Below are 22,401 nucleotides of genomic sequence, written 5' to 3'. Positions count from 1 at the left end.
ATATAGATAGATAGATAGATAGATAGATAGATAGATAGATAGATAGATAGATAGATAGATATATATATAGATAGGTTTGTAAACACCTCAATGTAACACCGTTTGGTGTTCTGAGTGAATAAAGTTCTGTTCTGTTAAACAAAACTAACTTTAACGAATCGAACTTAGCGTCAATAAAATCACCTTAATTGCATAACGACCTAATACACTTAAGATGATCTTAGCACTAAGATCGCTTCGTAAAATTTGGCCCGAAACAGCTTCATTTACACTCGGGCCGTATTGCACGACAAATGCAGTACAACGGAAGCCATTTAACATTATGACAGTAATGTACATGTACATGAAAAAAAATACAAACAGACGTGTACAGGAATATATCACAGCAATTAAAAAGAAAGAAAAAAATGTTTTATTTAACAACGCACTCAAAACATTTTATTTACGGTTATATGGCGTTAGACGTATGGTTAAGGACCACACGGATATTGAGAGAGGAAACCCGCTATCGCCACATCATGGGCTATTCTTTTTCAATTAGCAACAAGGGATCTTTTATATGCACCATCCCACGGACAGGATAGTACATACCACGGCCTTTGTTACACCAGTCATGGTGCACTGGCTGGAACTAGAAATAGCCCAATGGGCCCACCGACGGGGATTGTTCCAACACCGACCTCGCATCGAGCGCTTTACCACTAGGCTACGTTCCGCTCCTCACAGCAATTAAAGGTGCTATGTTGCAAAATATTTATTACTTTTTGCTTTAAAACATAAAGTTTATATATTCAGCTATACGCCTATAAAAAATTACAACCAAATAATTCCATTTACTACTAGAAAAAACCCTTATATTTTAGGGTGGAATCTTGATTGTATCACACACATTAAATAGTGACGTCACTGTTTTATGCGTACACGTTCAACACTAATTTGTTTTTTAAATAATTCTTTGCAGACAACTGACAAAAACACAAAGATGGTGACCATGCTACATTTAACTACAAATTATTCGGGTCTTATCGTTCAGTACAAGACTTTAAAACAGTATTATTATTGAGTTAATTGTGGAAAGACTGTTTGTGAGGTCGATTAATATGTAGTAATTTATTACAAATAATGTGAAAATAACTTTGACATAGGACCTTTAATGTATGGAAATCTAAATATGTATTCACTTAAAGGAGACCGGACATCAAACCATATATACGGCGTAACGAATTTGTTTGCCGTCATAAACCACAACACGCAACTACCGCGCTCCCCTTATTGACCAAGTTGAGCATGCCAGTCCTGGTTGGGGGGGGGGTTCGCCGATCTCCGATGTTTGCCGGAAACTGTCGACAATTGATGAGCTAGACCCGTGACGTCATCGATGAGAGGAAAACTGAAGAAACTACCAAGCAGCATGGACGAACTTAGCGATTTGAGTGACGAAAAATTGTGTCCAGCTTGTGCTAATGGCATCAAACCGTATCAGTTTGAACCACTTACAAGAGACTTTGTACCTAATCCTGGAAATGTTGTCTTAGACGAAATTCGGATGAATCAACTGCCGACGAAGACGAGGAAGCCACACGGTCATAGACTAGCATACAAGCATTTTTTAAAACATAATTTTTTATGACATTTTTAATGTAAACTGAAGCAAATGGACCTAATTAGAAGAAAAGCACACAAAATGTAATAATATTTCATCATAAATCTTGTTCAGCATAGATGTAAATATGACACGTCAGTGGATATTCCATAGGCCGATTTCGCAAATTTGCAAAAAGCGTCCCCTCCTCACCAAAGCAAGATATAATAATTTAACAAAAAACTAAAATTAGCACAGTTTTCTTTGTTCTCTTAACTACTGTAGTTATCCTCAAAGTTTTAATGTGTTTGGTTAAACCGTGTATTTTTAATTATTAAGAAAATGTGTTGCCAGTCTACCGAAACTGTCCACAGCCGGGCACAGAAACACAGAAATGTTGGAAAATATTATACTGTTGCCACATACTGACAATCACTTTACAACTAATATGTCTTATCGACAATATTATTATGTAGTCTTTGCATTTATTAATATAAAATACAACAGGCCCGTAGGAACTGGGGAGGGGCGGGCCTAGGGACTTGTTCTCCACCACACACTCTAGGATGAAAATATATGTTTTAAATTTTCAAGTTACTCTGCATAAATAAAGATGATATAAAGATAAAAATCTAGTTTGTATCCCTCACTAGACACTGTATCCCCCCCCCCCCACACACACACACACACTTGAAATATCGTTCCAACAGGCCTGTACAAATGTAGATAATATGTAGAGGGTGAGGTTAGGAACCAGTTCCTTTTATCTTTAGGATTTGTAATCATGATTTCAAACCAACTGTTTCGGGTAGTTTGCTCCACATACTGACATAAAACACATTTGTTATATACTAGAATAAAATAAATATAATTACAATATATCCAGTGTTATTTTCTTTAATCATTCATGGAGGAAGAAGGAAGTCCTGATGAAAATATACTACAGGTAAAATATATTACAGGTAAAACAAAATAATATATGATGCTTGTTCCATGTGGTAACTATTGTTAGTTTTGCTTTAAATTGCTAGATGCCAAAAGTGATTAATTATATTATTTTATGGTAACAGTCGAAAATTAGACGACCAATTGTTTCAACCTCTGCCAAAGGTACCAGGATTTCTGCCAGAAAATAAGTTGACGGTACGTAATAAAACAGGACCGTAGGAACGGTTGGGGGGGGGGGGTGCCCCCCCCCCCCACTTGTGAGCTTTTTTTTATCAAATTATTTTTTGCCATTGTAACCAAAATCTGATGTAGAGTCAGTGCCCCACCTCCCAAAGTCGTTCCTACGGCCCTGTAAAAAGTAAATATATTCAAAGGAGTATATTGGGTGGTAATAAGTTTGAAATGTTTTTTTTTTATGTTTTTTTATTGAACATTTTATTTCACGCACTTTTATAAATTTTAAACAGCAATTATGTTACTATAATCTATCGAAAAAATAAAACATTATATATATACGTTAATTTCTGAGGTTTTTTAGAACATACATGTAAGTTTACCTTCCGCACCCTCTGGCAGAAACCCAGGGTAGGTATTAAAACAATTATTTGGTGTAGAGTATTTTTAATATGACATACAGAACGCATTGAAAAGTACAATTTTATTATGCTTTAATAATCGACATTAGCTTTAAAACTAATTAACCATCATTCTTTCTGGCCAAAGTACATATGTTGTTGCTGCTAAAGTGTTAACATTTTAATTTTAATGACAATACAGGGCCGTAGCTAGGATGTTTTGTTTGGGGGAGGGAGGGGGGGGGGGAGGCAGCTGAGTAGTTAATAGTCTAAAACTCCTTAAACAGTTAAGAAGAGAATGTTCTTTTAAGTTTCTATAATGCTTTCCGGATCCCCCCCCCCCCCCCCCCGCTATAAACATTGTTAACTAACATAATAATTAACGTTTTGAAGGTGTTTTGTTATGAGGTTAACAAACCAACTAGATCAAGAGACGTTAGTATGGAGTCGTTATGGGCCGTCGGTGGAAATTAATTTGGTAATTATAGGTAAATAAATGTGAAGTTTAAATATTCGTATGTGAACAAATTGCAATACCTTTATTTAATGTATATCTTAAGTACATACTTGTTTTAATTTTCACATTGTAAATGTACCATAACCTGCTGTATTTAGTTGGTGTAAAGCCCGTTCGACGACAATAATGCGTCCATGTTTTAAAACAACTTTCGTTTTTTTGGAAATCAAAACCATGATGTTGGCCGTTTTTTTGGATGCATTGCTGTTACTGTTGCAGTTAAACACTGCGCAGTTAACCATCATATAATTACGTCGACAGTATATAATAACACTAATTATCTTGTAATTAAATTTCCGATAAACCTGGAGACAAAAAATAAAATAAAATAAAAGACGACTAAAAGGCACAACCAAAGAATCAACACGTGTACCGGTATTGCTTGGTAACTCTCACCAATGACGTATTACCTCGTTTTCGTTCAGATCTATGCATAATCCCGCCCACTTATGTTTTTACCCCAAACCTAAGACGCGCAGCTGACCGGTGCCTCGGTCCGGTCTCCTTTAATGTCACCATATTATTGACCAAGTAATAAACAGCAGGTTAACATTACTTCACATTGGCGGATCCAGATGAGTGTCAAAGGGCTCCCGTTACTACCCCCACACCCTCCCACCCTACCCGCCCATTTGGAGTGCCCTTTTTGGTAAAAAAAAAAAAAAAAAAAAAAAAAGTTTTATCAAGTTCATTATCCACAATAAACAATACTAAAATGCTCTATTTCAATATTTCCCCAAGAACATGCTCCCGAACACCCTTACAGATCTCGATCCCGTAAACGTTCGGCTCATTTGCCTTGAACTAACTTAAAATACCCTTTTTAGAATTTTGTGACACCCCCCCCCCCACCCCTACACACACATACACACACTTACGCACACACACGCATACACACATACACACACGCATACACACACACATACACACGCATACACATACACACACACGCATACACACGCACACGCGCGCATACACACCATGGGCGGATCCAAGGGGGGGACCAGGGGGACGCGTCCCCCCCCAAAAAAAAATTGTTCAAGTGCCCTCAAAATGTCCAAGTGCCCTTTTTGTTTGTAGAATTTTTTTTTTTTTAAGTAAACAATAATTATATTGTAGATAAATGAAATCAAGATTTTCGTGTACATGCGCAAGCTTGCAGATATGTGTCTGTGTTATTGAGTCTCAATGGGGCCCCATTGAGGTTCTAACGCGAGTGACGCCAATTTACTTCATTATTGCTAGTATATTATGACGTAGAACTGTAGGAATTCATATTAATTGTAAATATCAAAACTTGTAGTAAGGTGCCCTTTTGACGAGTCAATGTGCCCTTCTTTTTTGGTCCCCCCCTAAAAATATTTCCTGGATCCGCCCATGCACACACGCACGCACACACACACACACACACACGGATACACACATACACACACGCATACACACGCGCGCATACACACACGCGCGCGCATACACACACACGCATACAAACGCGCGCATACACACATACGCATACACACAGATACGCATACACATACACACACGCATACACACGCACACGCGCGCGCGCGCACCTCTCTACATAATCCTGACACCGTCCCTTCTTCAGTTATATAATGTGATTTCTGAGCAAGATTTTACATTTTAACTTTCGCTTTATATGGGAGAAAAAAATCACTATATATGTAAATTACGTGTCATTTGGGTCTATTTTAGTTTTTGATCTTTGCTCACACCATGCAGAGCAGATATCGTATTTTTAAAGGTTATTCTAAAGGCCTGTTGCGGATTCATATTTTCTCTTTTTGTAGGGAACAATGACGCCCACTGAAATGTCATTTCGGCAACAGTGTTTATACACGTACCAGTATGTTTTGAAAAAAAAAAAATATATATATATTTAAAATTCAGTAATGGGGAGAGGGATCGGGGGACGACACGTACTTGGAAATCATTTAACGTGCACTTTCAAAGCAAGCTGTTGAATATAGTGCACCCGTTTTTTGTTTGTTTTTTCTTGTTTTGGGGTTTATTTTGGGGTGGTTGGGGGGGGGGGGGGTGGGGGGGTGGGGGGTGGGTGGGTGGTGGTTTGGGGGGTGACGCAAGTTCTGAAGTGGGCCAGTTCTTTTGTCCCAAACTTGAGGGGGTTAGGTAGGGAAAAGAAGGGACTAGCATGTTACAACCTTCAAGTGCAAGTGAGTACCGGCAGCCAAATCCGAATGTGTGGTGGGGACGACGCCTTGAAACTCCATTTTAGATTTGGGAAGCGTAAATAAAAGATCCCTTGCTGCTAATCGGAAGAGTAGCCCATGTAGTGGCGACAGCGGGTTTCCTCTCAAAATCTGTGTGGTCCTTAACCATATGTCTGACGCCATATAACCGTAAATAAAATATGTTGAGTGCGTCGTTAAATAAAACATTTCTTTCTTTCTTTCCATTTTAGATTCGCCAATGGCAGAGTGACAAATAATGACACACATATATCTGTAAACGGACTGTTTATCACATTCGTTTAGCGTCCGTAAAACGCACCCGATAACGGTTCTTAATGAAAGAGTGTGGTTTGTTTAACGCCACCACTAGAGCACATTGATTTATTAATCATCGGCTATTGGATATCAAACATTTTGTAATTTTGAGAGAAAACCCGCTATATTTGTCCATTAGTAGCAAGGGATCTTTTATATGCACCAACCCACAGGCAGGATAGCACATACCCAATGGGCCCTACGACGGGGATCGATCCCAAACCGACCGCGCATCAAGCGAGCGCTTTACCACTGGGCTACACCCCGCCACCGGTTTTTAATGAAGACCGACACATATGTCCATGACATTTATTTGTTGCATATTTTGGACAGTGTTCGAAAATGCTCCGCTTTTGCGTGCCACGAAGAAGGATTTCCAGATTATGACGTCATATTGTGCATGACCCTATGTCAGGAAATCGATATTTTCAAGTTTTGGAGTTGGGAGCTCTGGGGCGGATCCAGCTTTTCTGATGGGGGGGGGGGGTCCAAGACAAAAAGGGCACCATAACATTATGAAAAAACACTATTGAAAAATTACACACGGTTCACATGGACCATAATATAATAGTGCTACAACAGGGACGCTAGCAGACGTATTCTACAGTGTTCTATACATTGACAGAATAAATAAATTTATAAAAAACCTAAAAATCCTAAATAAAAGGAGCACTTCTCAAATTTGAGGGGGGGGGGGGGGTCCGGACACCTTGGACCCTCCCCCCTCCCCTCTAGATCCGCCCCAAGGCCTTGGGAAGTTATGGGAACTGTTATTATTTAACTGTGAGGACTCACAATCAGCACCGTATGACCTTTGATCAAACATGTGACCTTAGAACATATTATTTTGTACACTCTATGAATCACCGAAGTTTGGATAAGAGTATCGGTGACATATATGATACGCGCGTCAAACGTAGGTCGCAGTGACCAAGTTAATTTTACGCAACACACCACCATCCCAAGTTGTACTTACATGCACGGTTTTATAATCCTATATGAATTGATAAGGAAGGTATGGCCCGAACAAGGATTTCCTTTAAAGCGTAATGTTTTATTTAACGACGCACTCAACACATTTTATTTACGGGTATATGGTGTCGGACATATGGCTTAGACAGGGGCGGATCCAGGAATTTTAGCAGGGGGAGGTCCAGTCTTGAGCCTTTGAAGAGTCCCCCCTCGATAGGAAATTTTCATATTTGAAGATAGCTTTAGATGGATTGGAAGTATATTCCCGTTGTCAAGATCAACTCTCTGGTCACGAGCAGGGATGGGGGGGTGTGTCCAGACCCCCTCGACCCCCCCCCCCCCTGGATCTGCGTCTGGGCTAAGGACAACACATATATTGAGGGAGAAAACCCGCAGTCGCTACTTCATGGGCTACTCTTTTTCGATTAGCAGCAAGTGCTTTTTTATATGCACCATCCCATAGACAGGATAGCACACACCACGGCCTTTGATGTACCAGTCATGGTGCACTGGCTGAAGCAAGAAATAGTTAATGTGTAATAATGCGTGAAAAGTAGGTCGCGGTGTCCTAGTTATGGTACGTGACACACCACCATCCCAAGTTGTACTTGCATGCAAGGTTTCATGATCCTATATATGAATTGATAAGAAAGATATTCTCCGGAAACAAAAGGTGTACGAAAGGGAAGGACAATGAATAATGAATGAATAATGAATACGCGGCCACACCCTAATACGACCCGTCAAAGACAGGCGTATAAAAAGTAATAAAGTCCGTTTTCACTTGTTCTCATTGGTGTTAAGTTGTGTGGGAATCGTGACAGTTGTCTTCCGCAGTCGTTAGTTTTACCAACATGATATGATGTCAGATATAATATGTGGCATGGTTTGTGATAAACGGTTTAGTTCACGGACATGTGTGTCACTAGCTAATAATCAGGACTTCTGAAAGAGCAATCGAGGCTTGAGTCACATAAATAATTATAACTGATGCTCTTTGGGACTCAACGTGTTTAGTTTTTAACGGTAGACATGATACGAAATCAGGACTAAAATTAAAGCCCCACGGTTACATTATCTTCGAATTGGGCCTGATGACAAGCACTGGTCTGGTATATATACATATATATATATATATATATATATATATATATATATATATATATATATATATATATATGGGCTGGACATAGCCCAGTGGTAAAGCGCACGCCTGATGCGTGGTCGGTCTAGGATCGATCCACGTCGGTGTGCCCATTGGACTATTTCTCTTTCCAGCCAGTGCACCACGACTGGTATATCAAAGGCCGTGGTTTGTGCTATCCTGTCTGTGAGATGGTGCATATAAAAGATCCATTGCTACTAATGATTTTTTTTTAGCGGGTTTCCTCTCTGTGACTGTGTCAAAAATTACCATATGTTTGACATCCAATATCCGATGATTAATAAATCAATGTGCTCTATTGATGTCGTTAAGCAAAACAAATGTTTTGGGTGTTTTTTTGGTCTGATATATAGATTATAGGAGGGAACATAACCTCCGCCTCATATTGACGTTACAATTACTTCGTTCTACTGCTGAAATAAATATATACCTTACATGAAGGGCAGATTATTTACATACATATTTCTATAAAGGAACACTTTTAAAGGTAGTACTAAACCAAATAATTTCCGGCTGGGTCAAAGTTCGAGGTGCACCGAACTTTTGATAGAGAAGTAAACACCACAAGTCCTGTGATTGGTTATAAATGTGAGTGTGTTGGTTGTAAAAAATAATAATTTCATCTGGGTAAAAAAAAAAAAGCAATTTTATTTGATCTAGTACCAATGTGTCAAGTAGCCTTGTGCTTGAAACGTGTATGGGGTACCTGTAAAAAAAGTACTCGAATTTTGTGCGGAACTAGGGTAGTTATAGACGTTACCCGTTATCTCAGAAACGAGCAGCTTGACCCCTAATTTTTTCTGATTCACTTTAAGTGTGAGGGGTGGTAGTATTTATATCCGTGGCGTTTATGTCGATTGATATGCTGCAGGTAGGAGTTTTAACCACATATGTTACTATTGTTGTCTATTGGATTTGATTGGTAGTATACACCCTTAAAACTCGTTCTTTCATTCTGTTATATACGACACCCGGTATTTGGAATTCATCATCATCACCATCACCATCATCATCATCATCATCATCATCATCATCATCATCATCACATCATCATCGTCATCATCATCATCATCATCTTCATCATCATCGTCGTAATCATCATCGTCATCATAATCATCTTCATCATCATCATCATCGTCGTCGTCGTCGTCGTCGTCGTCATCATCATCATCATCATTATCATCATACAGACTAAAATGTCATTGTTGTTATTTTATGTTGAAAACTATTTGTAAACTAAAACCATGCTGTCTTCATTCATAGACGCGCTTCGTCTTATTGTGAACTAAGACCTGCTGTGACGTCAACTGTTTACGCTACTCAAGTTCGGTGAATGGTGTCATTGCTCTCGATATACATTTCACTGCTGTGTCGCTGGCTGCATACCTTACAATAAACTGTTCTCGCATTTCAGTCTGGTTGTGTACAACGAAGGCGCTGGGTCATGTACCCGCATATAACATGACACTTTCTCGAGGATAGGGTAAACTGATCTCGAGTTGCACACGGTCGTGAGTCGATCCCCGTCGGTGGGTTCATTAGGCTATATCTCGTTTCGGTCAGTGCACCCCGACTGGAATGTGTTACCCTGTCTGTTGGAAGGTGCATGTAACCGATTCCTTGCTACTAATGTAGCGGGTTTCCTCTTTAAGACTATATTTCACAATTACCAATTGTTCGACATCCATTAGCCGACGATTAATAAATCAATGTGCCCTAGTGGTGTCGTTAAAGAAAACAAACTATAGTTCGTCCCATCCTCCCATAAAGATGGCGTTTTTTTGTAAATAATTTCAGTTTGGTTTGACATAAGGAAAACCGTAAAAGTGTTTTGGAAATAACCTCGGTGTGGTCGTTGTTAAGCCATCGAACATAAGGCTGGTAGGTACAGTACCGGCTCCCACCCAGAGCGAGTTTCAACGACTCAATGGGTAGGTGTAAGGCTAATACACCCTCTTCTCCCTCACTATCCACTAACAATTGATAACTAACCCACTGCCCTGGACAGACAGCCCAGATAGCTGAGGTGTGTGCCGAGGAAACACGAAAATAAGTTGAAATGAAATGAAAAGGAAATAACCAAAAAATACTGAAAACAATCGGCTCAGAAATAAATAACTTGTAGTAAATTCCATAGTATGAAAAAAAATGCGTTCCCTGTGGGACGGACTATAACTAACTTTATCTGAAACTGTTATGCAGTTGATTACATGATCTGTTTAGATATTTGTGTGTGTACTAATGTGAAGAAGAGTATCTGTGAAAATATGTATGTCATACACACTATCTGACTTTTAAAAGCGCATGAGTCAAGCCCTATCCTAACCAGCCACGAGCGACGCGAGCGATGCGAGTGATTATTTTAGAAATCATTGATTTCTATTGCCGCATCCAAACTGCACGCGCGCGACAGCACGCGGCCGGGTAGGATACAGCTTTACGATCGAAATTTGCAATGCCCTATGTTGCATCATATTCTGCTAATAAAGTACTTATTTAAAATACAACAGACAAAATGAAATATGAGGATACCAACTATTGTATACTAACAGTTGAAAAGTAAAAAGTTTGTTTTATTTAACGACGCCACTAGAGCACATTGTCTAATAGTTGAATGCATCAGTGATAGCACACGAACAATTATAAATAGTTGGGATCTTAAACAGCAAAGGAATGAATGAATGAATGAATGAATGAATGTTTAACGACATCCCAGCACGAAAAATACATCGGCTATTGGGTGCCTGACTTACGATCACTGGACTCTATATGCAGCGATCGCAGTTATATCTAGGACGGACTAAATTTTTTGAGTGAGTGGATGAGAATCCGAAAAAGGAGCCTTTTATACTGTTGAGATATGCCGGGTATTCATTTTGTTTGAACTTATTTTTGTGCTTATATCCAATTAAGGTTCAAGCACGCTGTCCTGGGAACACACCTCAGCTATCTGGGCTGACTGTCCATGACAGTGGGTTAGTTGTTAGTGGTTAGTGAGACAGTTCTAAGAGAGTGTAGTGGTCTTACTCCTACCCATTGAGCTGTTAAAATGTGCTCTGGGTGGGAGCTGGTACCAGACTGCGAACCCTGTACCTACCAGCCGTATGTCCGATAACTTAACCACGGCACCACCGAGACCGGTGTAGCATTTAATTTGCACTCCCCAAGAATATGCACACCCCAGTCATTATTATACGTATAATGTGCACTCCCCCGGTTATTATTATTATACATATAATATGCACGCCCCTTGAATTATTTGCACTCTCCTAGTTATTATTATACATATAATGTGCACTGTCCACTACTATGTTTGAATACTTCAATGAATACAATCCACATTCATTATTAGTCCCCTATCGGTCCAACCGGAAGGGTTATCTATAGGCTTCATCTCCGTTCTTCTGTCTGCCCGTCTGGAGTCTGTCCGTCCGTCTATCCCACAGTCTATATAATTGGTATATAATTATATCATAAACCATTAGAGATCAAATTTGACTTTCATGACGATTTACACATTTTGACCGAATTATGGTCCTTGAACATAGGGGTTACGAAAATGTGTTTACCGGACTCCCTCCCCCCCCCCCCCCCCACCCATCCACACACACACACCCCCCCCCCCTCATTGCCTCAACATACTGAGCTGAAATTTTGCGTATAGCTTTATAGTGTACCATTACATATCAAGTTTGACTTTCTTGACGATTTACTTTACATGTAGCTTTATCATATACTATTACATATCAAGTGTGACTTTCATAATTATTTACTCATTTTGAAAGAGTTATTGCCCTTGAACTTAGGAGATGCCAAAATGTGTTTTTCTGACATATTCAGTTGAAATTTTGTGTACAGCTTTACAGATAATGACGATTTACCTATTTTTGACAAAGATATAGCCCTTGAATTTTGGCGAAACAAAAATTAGTTTTCCAGACTTTTTTTTTGCATAAACCCTTTCTGCAATGCCTCAATATATTGAGCTGAAGTGTTGTGTATAGCTTTATGATGCACTATTACATATCAAGTTTGACTTTTATGGCAATTTGCTCATTTGGTTTTACAGAGTTATAGCCCTTGAACTTAGGAGATATGAAAATATGTTTTTCGGACTTTTTTTCAATGCCTGGAGATAAAGCTTTGTCATGTACTGTTACATGTACAGTTTACAAGTTTAACTTCCATGTCAATTTACACATTTTCAACAGAGTTATGGCCCTGGAACTTAGAAAATACAAAAAATTGTTGAGCCCTGTAGGGGACATGTATTGCTTTAGCAGTACTCCCAGAATGCTTGTTATACATATAATCTACACTCAACATTCTTTATTGTATACATGATTTACACACATTTCTTTTATTATATATACAACCTACACTCTGCATTCATCAATATAAATGTATTCTGCATTCCACAAAGAAGACTATAAATATGATCTACACTGCACATTCATTACTATACATATAAAACTGAAAGTGTTGTCTAGATTATATGTATATATACTGAGCGCATGTAGAAACTTTACACTGCGTAAATTTGACCGCACAAATTAAATACAGGGTGCACGACTATAAAACTGCTATGTAAGGATGTCGATATCATTTGAGAAGCAATACAGATTGACACAAGTCGATGTGGGGATCAATTTATTGCGTATTACCGCCTGATGTCATGTGACCCCCCAAAACGATTTTCACATGATGAGATCGTGGCACGTTCTGAAGTCAATAACGCGTGTGACCGCCTCGCGCAGCCACCACAGCCGCACAACGTCTTCTCATCGACCGAAGAACTCCTCTGAAAGTCCGTACCGGAAGTCGTCGCCATTGTTGATCAGTGCCTGCCCAAGAGCTTGAAGGGTCTGCGGTGGGTTGACCTGCTGTCTCAGTCGTCTTCCCAATTCATCCCAAATGTGTTCGATGGGATTCAGGTCTGGTGAACGGGACGGCCAATCCATGACGTTGATACCGGCGTTTCGCAAGAAATTGCGCGTCAAGATCGCTGTATGGGTTGTAGCGTTGTTTTGTTGAAATGTCAATCCTGGACCTTGTTGTTGCATGAACGGCAGCAGTTCCGGTGTCAACACTTGATCACGGTATTGTGCATCAATGAGGTTGCCCTGGACGACGATCAATCGGGAACGACCATGGGAACAAAATGAACCCCAAACCATTACGCTGCCGCCACCAAATCTGTCGACCTCCTGAACACAACACTGCGCATAGCGTTCTCGCGGTCTACGCCACACCCGTACCCTGCCATCAGCAAACCTAAGTGTGAAACGTGACTCGTCACTAAAGACAACGTTATTCCAGCGTCTCTGATTCCATCTAACGTGTCGTCGGGTCCATTCCAGACGTTGACGACGGTGAAATGGCGTGAAAATGGGTCCTTTGTATGGTCTCCTAGCTCGCAGACCAGCAGTCCGCAGTCGATTCCTGATGGTGGATTGTGACACCCGACCCCTGAACAATTGTCTGCTTGTGGACGCGGCCGTCTCGAACCGATTACGGAGATGACGTAATCTGATTTGTCCATCCTTTCGGCGTGACGTCACACGCGGATGACCTGGCCTCGGACGATCCGCCACTACACCTGTCTGTTGCACACGGGTTCTGAGATTATGAATTGTCTGTCGGCTGCATCCTAGAGTGCGAGCAACTGCCGCAACGGATTGTCCTGCGTGCAGCCTACCCACAGCACGCTCACGTTCTGCATTTGTGAGGCGTGGCATTCAGTCACTAATTTGTCACCAGAAATTTTAATGTGTTTTCCTGTTAAACAATACACGTGTGAATTGATTTGAAGGCATACGCGTTCACTGTGTTGATCACGTGACCCTGTGCACGTGTTTGTCAGGTTTTGCGCTTTAGACGTGCAGAAAGGTAATATGTGCGTTTTCACTCCGCCCCGTCCGTGCAGTATCATCGGGAAGACCTTTATCATTCATTATGTAACGACCGGCCTCGGTGGCGTCGTGGCAGGCCATCGGTCTACAGGCTGGTAGGTACTGGGTTCGGATCCCAGTCGAGACATGGGATTTTTAATCCAGATACCGACTCCAAACCCTGAGTGAGTGCTCCGCAAGGCTCAATGGGTAGGTGTAAACCACTTGCACCGACCAGTGATCAACAAAGGCCATGGTTTGTGCTATCCTGCCTGTGGGAAGCGCAAATAAAAGATCCCTTGTTGCCAATCGGAAGAGTAGCCCATGTAGTGGCGACAGCGGGTTTCCTCTCAAAATCTGTGTGGTCCTGAACCATATGTCTGACGCCATATAACCGTAAATAAAATGTGTTGAGTGCGTCGTTAAATAAAACACTTCTTTCTTTCTTTCATTATGTAACGCAAATTTCAACTGATTTCCTCCAAAATAATTTACGATAAAAAATATGATTGTAAAGTTTCTACTTGCGCTCAGTGAATGGGGAGTGTAGATTATACGTATAATAATGAATGGGAAGTGCATATTACATATAATAATGAATGGGGAGTGTAGATTATATGAATAATAATGAACAGGCAGGAAGTACAGATTATGTGTATATCAATACATGTAAGGTGTAGATTATATGAATATTAATGAACGGAGAGTAAAGATTATGTCTATAACAATGAATATAAGGTGTAGATTATAAGTATAATAGTGAATGGGTAATGCACATTATGTGTATAATAATTTATGCGTTGTATAGAATATATGTCTAATAATGAACGTAGAGTAGATAATGTGTATATTATATGTTTAATTATGAATGGGGAGTGTAGATTACACGTATACTATTGAATGGGTAGTGCCCATTATAATAATTTCTAGTAATGTATGGGTGCTATAGAATATAAATCTAATAATGAATGTAGAGCTTTGCAATGTTATCTGCACATAATTCCTGTCATATTAATGGGAAGTAAGGGAAGCAAGGGATGGGTGAAGAGATTCTGGGATCCAGGAATGTTTTGCCCTCCTTGGATCCGCCCCTGATTCACATAGCCATCTAGATTCGCCACTGATATTTATATCAACCTTTACAAAATGCACTGGCCATACAAACATCAAAAAACGCTAAAAATATAGTTATGTGAATGCTTAAAACATTATTATAATTTATGTGTAATATAACTGGGGGAGTGCATATTATTCAGAGGGATTGCATATTATACATATAATATAGACTGGGGGAGTGTATATTACATGTATAATACGCACTGGGGATTGCTTATTCTACGCATAATCTTGACTGGAGAGTGCAAATCCAGGGGAGTGCAAATTATATGCGACACCGGTTCTGCCGGGAAAGAGGAACAGCATTTCAAGCTGGTAACCTGAAGCATCTCGGTGTGTATGTAAGATAAATCTTCACGTTTAAAGCATAACATATGGATGACCACAAAGTGCACGGGTGGAGATAACTGGCTGTGCAAACAGACTCTCTCTCTCTCTCTCTCTCTCTCTCTCTCTCTCTCTCTCTCTCTCTCTCTCTCTCTCTCTCTCTCTCTCTCTCTCTCTCTCTCTCTCTCTCACACACACACACAACACACAACACAAACCAACAAAAACATAGGGTATATAATATGCATACAATTTTGTTTGACTTTTTGTTCTTTTCTTTTTTGCAGGTTGTTGGTTCACCATGGCGGTCAACATACCTGCTCTCGTGTCTGTTATCGTGTTCTACATATTCATTTTAGTGGTCGGAATTATAGCTGGACGGAAATCGGCGAGATCATCAAGTAGCCATGAAATATACCTGGCCAACAGGAATATTGGAATGTTCGTATCATTTTTCACGCTAACAGGTAGGCCTACAGTTTTATTTAGGCTAACAGGTAAATTTGTATTCATGTCCACAGGTAAAGATGTATTTAGGCTCACGGGTAAATTTTCATTCACGTTCGCAGGTTACTTTTATGTTCATAAGTAAATTATTTCACATTCACAGGTAAACTGTATCACGTTTACAGGTAAACGTTTTCACTTTTACTGATACAAGAACACGATTAGAGGAAGAGTGTAGATGTGTATATCGATATCACACTGATACAGGAACAAAATGAGGGGAAGGGTGTAGATGTGTATATCGATATCACACTGATACAATAACAAAATGAGGGGAAGGGTGTAGATGTGTATTTAGAGAATAACTAACGAGCTACGAGGAATTACGGATTATCTGTCCCGAGTGAATTAATGTTGTAAACCCGAGCCTCTGGCGAGGGTTTTACAGCATTAATTCACGAGGGACAGATAATCCGTAATTCCTCGTAGTGAGTTGGTTATTCTCTTTATTACCCATTGTCAATCTTTAACGATTTTAAAAGTATATTTACGTTGTCACTGCTGTAATAACTAACAAGCTCTACCAGCCATAGCAATATATTCATACGCGCCGTTACCGGTGCACACCCAACAGTATCCACCAAAGAATAGTTAAAAAAAACCCAGTCAAAATAATAAAATAAAAACATTTTTAAACATTTGTACATATATACTAAAACGCAAAAGAAACGCAGGTCCTGAAAATGCGAAAGAATTGCACTTTGTAAAGCAGTATCTTTGGTGGAATTGAACCTCAACTGTGTTAAAGGACATGGCACACACCCACACCGCAGTCCCACCTGCGTGTCAATTTCATTACCTGTGTGACGTCACGAATTCTCAAAACACGTTGTTTGCACGTGCTGGATCATCCGTATCATGAATCCAGTGCAAACACACTCATTGAAATGCTTATAAAGCCTACACACCTGGATTTAATCGCATAAATTCAATTTGAGTAGTGACAGACAACAGAATCACATTTTAAAAATGCCGCGACTGACGCAACTCCAGCGAGGGATGGCCATCGGGATGTTGCAAGCCGGACAGACCCGTACTGCTGTAGCCAGACAATTGGGATGTCATGTTTCGACAATCGCACGCCTTTCTCAACGTCACCAAATCACTGGATCTGTGAACGATCGACCACGCACCGGCCGCCCGAGGGTGACAACCGCAGCCCTAGACCGGTACATCCGGGTGACCCACCTTAGGAATCGGATGCTGCCAGCAGCTAACACCGCTCACCAGGTGCGTGGTCCACGTGGTCCAGTGTCCGCCGATACAGTCCGACGCCGTCTGAGGGCAGCAGGACTCCGTAACCGCCGTCCTTATGTGGGACCAATATTGACCCCTCGGCACCGCCAACAACGTCAACAGTGGGCGCAACAACATCAAAGATGGCGACGTGGCCAGTGGCAACAAGTTCTGTTTACTGATGAGAGCCGTTACAATCTTTCCAACGCTGATGGCCGAATCCGAGTATGGCGACGTCGACATGAACGTTACTCCGACTGCTGCGTTCTGCAGGCCGACCGATGGGGCGGGGGTAGTGTGATGGTGTGGGGTGGGTTCTCATTCAACCACAGAACACAACTTCATGTGTTCAGACAACGCGTTAATGCCGCCGTGTACCAAAATGACGTCATCAACAATCACGTCGTTCCCTTCTTTGCCGCTCACCCACGTGTGCGCTTGCTGCAGCAAGACAATGCCAGGCCGCACACTGCCAGGGCAACACAGGCGTTGCTGGCTCAGCACAACATCCCAACGTTGCCGTGGCCAGCCTTATCTCGGATATGGCGCCTATCGAACACGTCTGGGATGAAATCGGACGTCGCCTTCAGGCTCGCGGACAACCTCAGAATATGCAGGCGCTGGAGGCAGCATTGGTCCATGAATGGAACTCACTCCCTCAGGCATTCTTTCAACGGCTTGTCAACTCAATGAGGAGACGTTGCACTGCCTGTTTGAATGCCCAGGGTGGTCACACGCGATACTGACTTTGACAATGCTACAGGTCGTCTCTTTCACATTTTTAACATGGACCCCCACCCTACTTTATGACATGAAACAATAGCCAAAAAGGAATTCAATCAAAAATTTCCAACACCAATGTGTGCCGAATTGGTGTAGCTCCAAAATAAATGTTGAAATCTTCATTTCGTTTTGTTTTTTTAATATTTTATATCCAATTTAATGAGAACCTGCGTTTCTTTTGCGTTTTAGTATATTTTGATTTTTAATTCCGTAAATGTTCGTATCGTAAAAAAATATTTGAAGTTCGTAGTAATAGTTTGACCGATGAATGGAATCATGAATGAACAAAAAGTGGTCCCGGCAGTATGTAATTGCCAATCAAATCTTGTCTTTTTAAAGCCAGCCAATCAGTGACTGTAGAAGCAATCTGCACGCTGTGCAGAGATCGAAAAAATATTACCCCGTATATTTGAGCCCATATGGGTAATAAATCGATATCACACTGATACAATAACAAGATGAGGGGAAGGGCGTAGATGTGTATATCGATACCACACTGATACAGGAACAAGATGAGGGGAAGGATGTAGATGTGTATATCGATATCACACTGATACAGTAACAAGATGAGCGGAAGGGTGTAGATGTGTATATCGATTTCACACTGATACACTTTTACTGATACAGGAACAAGATGAGGGGAAGGGTGTAGGTGTATATATCGATATCACACCGATACAGGAATAAGATGAGGGGAAGGGTGTAGATGTGTATATCGATATCACACTGATACACTTTTACTGATACAGGAACAAGATGAGGGAAAGGGTGTAGATGGATATATCGATACCACACTGATACAGTAACAAGATGAGGGGAAGGGTGTAGGTGTGTATATCCATATCACACTGATACATGAACAAGATGAGGGGAAGGGTATAGATGTGTATATCGATATCACACTGATACATGAACAAGATGAGGGGAAGAGTGTACATGTGTATATCGATATCACACTCATACAGGACTAAGATGGGGAAAGGATGTAGATGTGTATATCGATACCACACTAATACAGGAACAATATGAGGGGAAGAGTGTAGATGTGTATATCGATATCACATTGATACAAGAACAAGATGAGGGGAAGGGTATAGATGTGTATATCGATATCACACTGATACATGAACAAGATGAGGGGAAGGGTGTAGATGTGTATATCGATATCACACTGATACATAAACAATATGAGGCGAAGGGTGTAGATGTGTATATCGATATCACACTGATGAAGGAACGAGATGAGGGAAAGGGTGTAGATGTGTATATCGATATCACACTGATACAGGAACAATATGAGGGGAGGGGTGTAGATGTGTATATCGATATCACACTGATGAAGGAACAAGATGAGGGGAAGGGTGTAGATGTGTATATCGATATCACACTGATACAGGAACAATATGAGGGGAAGGGTGTAGATGTGTATATCGATATCACACTGATACAGGAACAATATGAGGCGAAGGGTGTAGATGTGTATATCGATATCACATTGATACCGGAACAAGATGAGGGGAAGAGTGTTTATGTGTATATCGATATCACAGTGATACAGGAACATTATGAGGGGAAGGGTGTAGATGTGTATATCGATATCACACTGATACATGAACAAGATGAGGGGAAGGGTGTTGATGTGTATATCGATATTACACTGATACCGGAACAATATGAGGGGAAGAGTGTAGATGTGTATATCGATATCACACTGATGAAGGAACAAGATGAGGGGAAGGGTGTATATGTGTATATCGATATCACACTGATACAGGAACAATACGAGGGGAAGGGTGTAGATGTGTATATCGATATCACACCGAAGAAGGACCAAGATGAGGGGAAGGGTGTTGATGTGTATATCGATATCATACTGATACATGAACAAGATGAGGGGAAGGGTGTAGATGTGTATATACATATATCACATTGATACAAGAACAAGATGAGGGGAAGGGTGTAGATGTGTACGTCGATATCACATTGATACAGGAACAAGATAAGGGGAAGGGTGTAGATGTGTATATCGATATCACATTGATGAAGGAACAAGATGAGGGAAAGGGTGTAGATATGTATATCGATATCACACTGATACAGGAACAAGATGAGGGGAAGGGTGTAGATATGTATATCGATATCACACTGATACAGGAACAAGATGAGGGGAAGGGTGTAGATGTGTATATCGATATCACACTGATACAGGAGCAAGATGAGGGGAAGGGTGTAGATGGATATATCGATACCACACTGATACAGTAACAAGATGAGGGGAAGGGTGTAGGTGTGTATATCCATATCACACTGATACATGAACAAGATGAGGGGAAGGGTATAGATGTGTATATCGATATCACACTGATACATGAACAAGATGAGGGGAAGAGTGTACATGTGTATATCGATATCACACTCATACAGGACTAAGATGGGGAAAGGATGTAGATGTGTATATCGATACCACACTAATACAGGAACAATATGAGGGGAAGAGTGTAGATGTGTATATCGATATCACATTGATACAAGAACAAGATGAGGGGAAGGGTGTAGATGTGTATATCGATATCACACTGATGAAGGAACAAGATGAGGGGAAGGGTGTAGATGTGTATATCGATATCACACTGATACAGGAACAATATGAGGGGAAGGGTGTAGATGTGTATATCGATATCACACTGATACAGGAACAATATGAGGCGAAGGGTGTAGATGTGTATATCGATATCACACTGATACAGGAACAATATGAGGGGAAGGGTGTAGATGTGTATATCGATATCACACTGATACCGGAACAATATGAGGGGAAGGGTGTAGATGTGTATATCGATATCACACTGATACAGGAACAATATGAGGCGAAGGGTGTAGATGTGTATATCGATATCACATTGATACCGGAACAAGATGAGGGGAAGAGTGTTTATGTGTATATCGATATCACAGTGATACAGGAACATTATGAGGGGAAGGGTGTAGATGTGTATATCGATATCACACTGATACATGAACAAGATGAGGGGAAGGGTGTTGATGTGTATATCGATATTACACTGATACCGGAACAATATGAGGGGAAGAGTGTAGATGTGTATATCGATATCACACTGATGAAGGAACAAGATGAGGGGAAGGGTGTATATGTGTATATCGATATCACACTGATACAGGAACAATACGAGGGGAAGGGTGTAGATGTGTATATCGATATCACACCGAAGAAGGAACAAGATGAGGGGAAGGGTGTTGATGTGTATATCGATATCATACTGATACATGAACAAGATGAGGGGAAGGGTGTAGATGTGTATATACATATATCACATTGATACAAGAACAAGATGAGGGGAAGGGTGTAGATGTGTACGTCGATATCACATTGATACAGGAACAAGATAAGGGGAAGGGTGTAGATGTGTATATCGATATCACATTGATGAAGGAACAAGATGAGGGAAAGGGTGTAGATATGTATATCGATATCACACTGATACAGGAACAAGATGAGGGGAAGTGTGTAGATATGTATATCGATATCACACTGATACAGGAACAAGATGAGGGGAAGGGTGTAGATGTGTATATCGATATCACACTGATACAGGAGCAAGATGAGGGGAAGGGTGTAGATGTGTATATCGATATCACACAGATACAGGAACAAGATGAAGGGAGGGGTGTAGATGTGTACATCGATATCACACTGATACAGGAACAAGATGAGGGAAAGGGTGTAGATGTGTACATCGATATCACACTGATACAGGAACAAGATGAGGGGAAGGGTGTAGATGTGTATATCGATATCACACTGATGAAGGAACAAGATGATGGAAAGGGTGTAGATGTGTATATCGATATCACACTGATGAAGGAACAAGATGAAGGGAAGGGTGTATATGTGTATATCGATATCACACTGATACAGGAACAATATGAGGGGAAGGGTGTAGATGTGTATATCGATATCACACTGATACAGGAACAATACGAGGGGAAGGGTGTAGATGTGTTTATCGATATCACACTGATAAGGAAAAATATGAGGGGAAGGGTGTAGATGTGTATATCGATATCACACTGATACAGGAACAATACGAGGGGAAGGGTGTAGATGTGTATATCGATATCACACAGATACAGGAACAAGATGAAGGGAAGGGTGTAGATGTGTACATCGATATCACACTGATACAGGAACAAGATGAGGGAAAGGGTGTAGATGTGTATATCGATATCACACTGATG

At 40.7% G+C, this 22,401-nt stretch overlaps 1 protein-coding gene across 1 annotated transcript in view; it reads left to right on the top strand.

Annotated features, from left to right (window-relative positions):
• LOC121379275 (high-affinity choline transporter 1-like) overlaps positions 1–22,401 on the top strand; it is a 38,007-nt gene that overhangs the window by 1,000 nt on the left and 14,606 nt on the right. The window contains exon 2 of the mRNA XM_041507812.1: positions 15,906–16,085. Coding sequence (XP_041363746.1) covers positions 15,920–16,085 — 166 coding nt within the window. The 5' untranslated portion in view covers positions 15,906–15,919. The remainder of the gene's footprint in view (positions 1–15,905; positions 16,086–22,401) is intronic.

This window comes from Gigantopelta aegis, chromosome 8, assembly GCF_016097555.1.
Source record: "Gigantopelta aegis isolate Gae_Host chromosome 8, Gae_host_genome, whole genome shotgun sequence".
In the NCBI taxonomy this organism is placed as follows: domain Eukaryota; kingdom Metazoa; phylum Mollusca; class Gastropoda; order Neomphalida; family Peltospiridae; genus Gigantopelta; species Gigantopelta aegis.
This window is presented reverse-complemented; position numbering and strand designations above follow the sequence as displayed.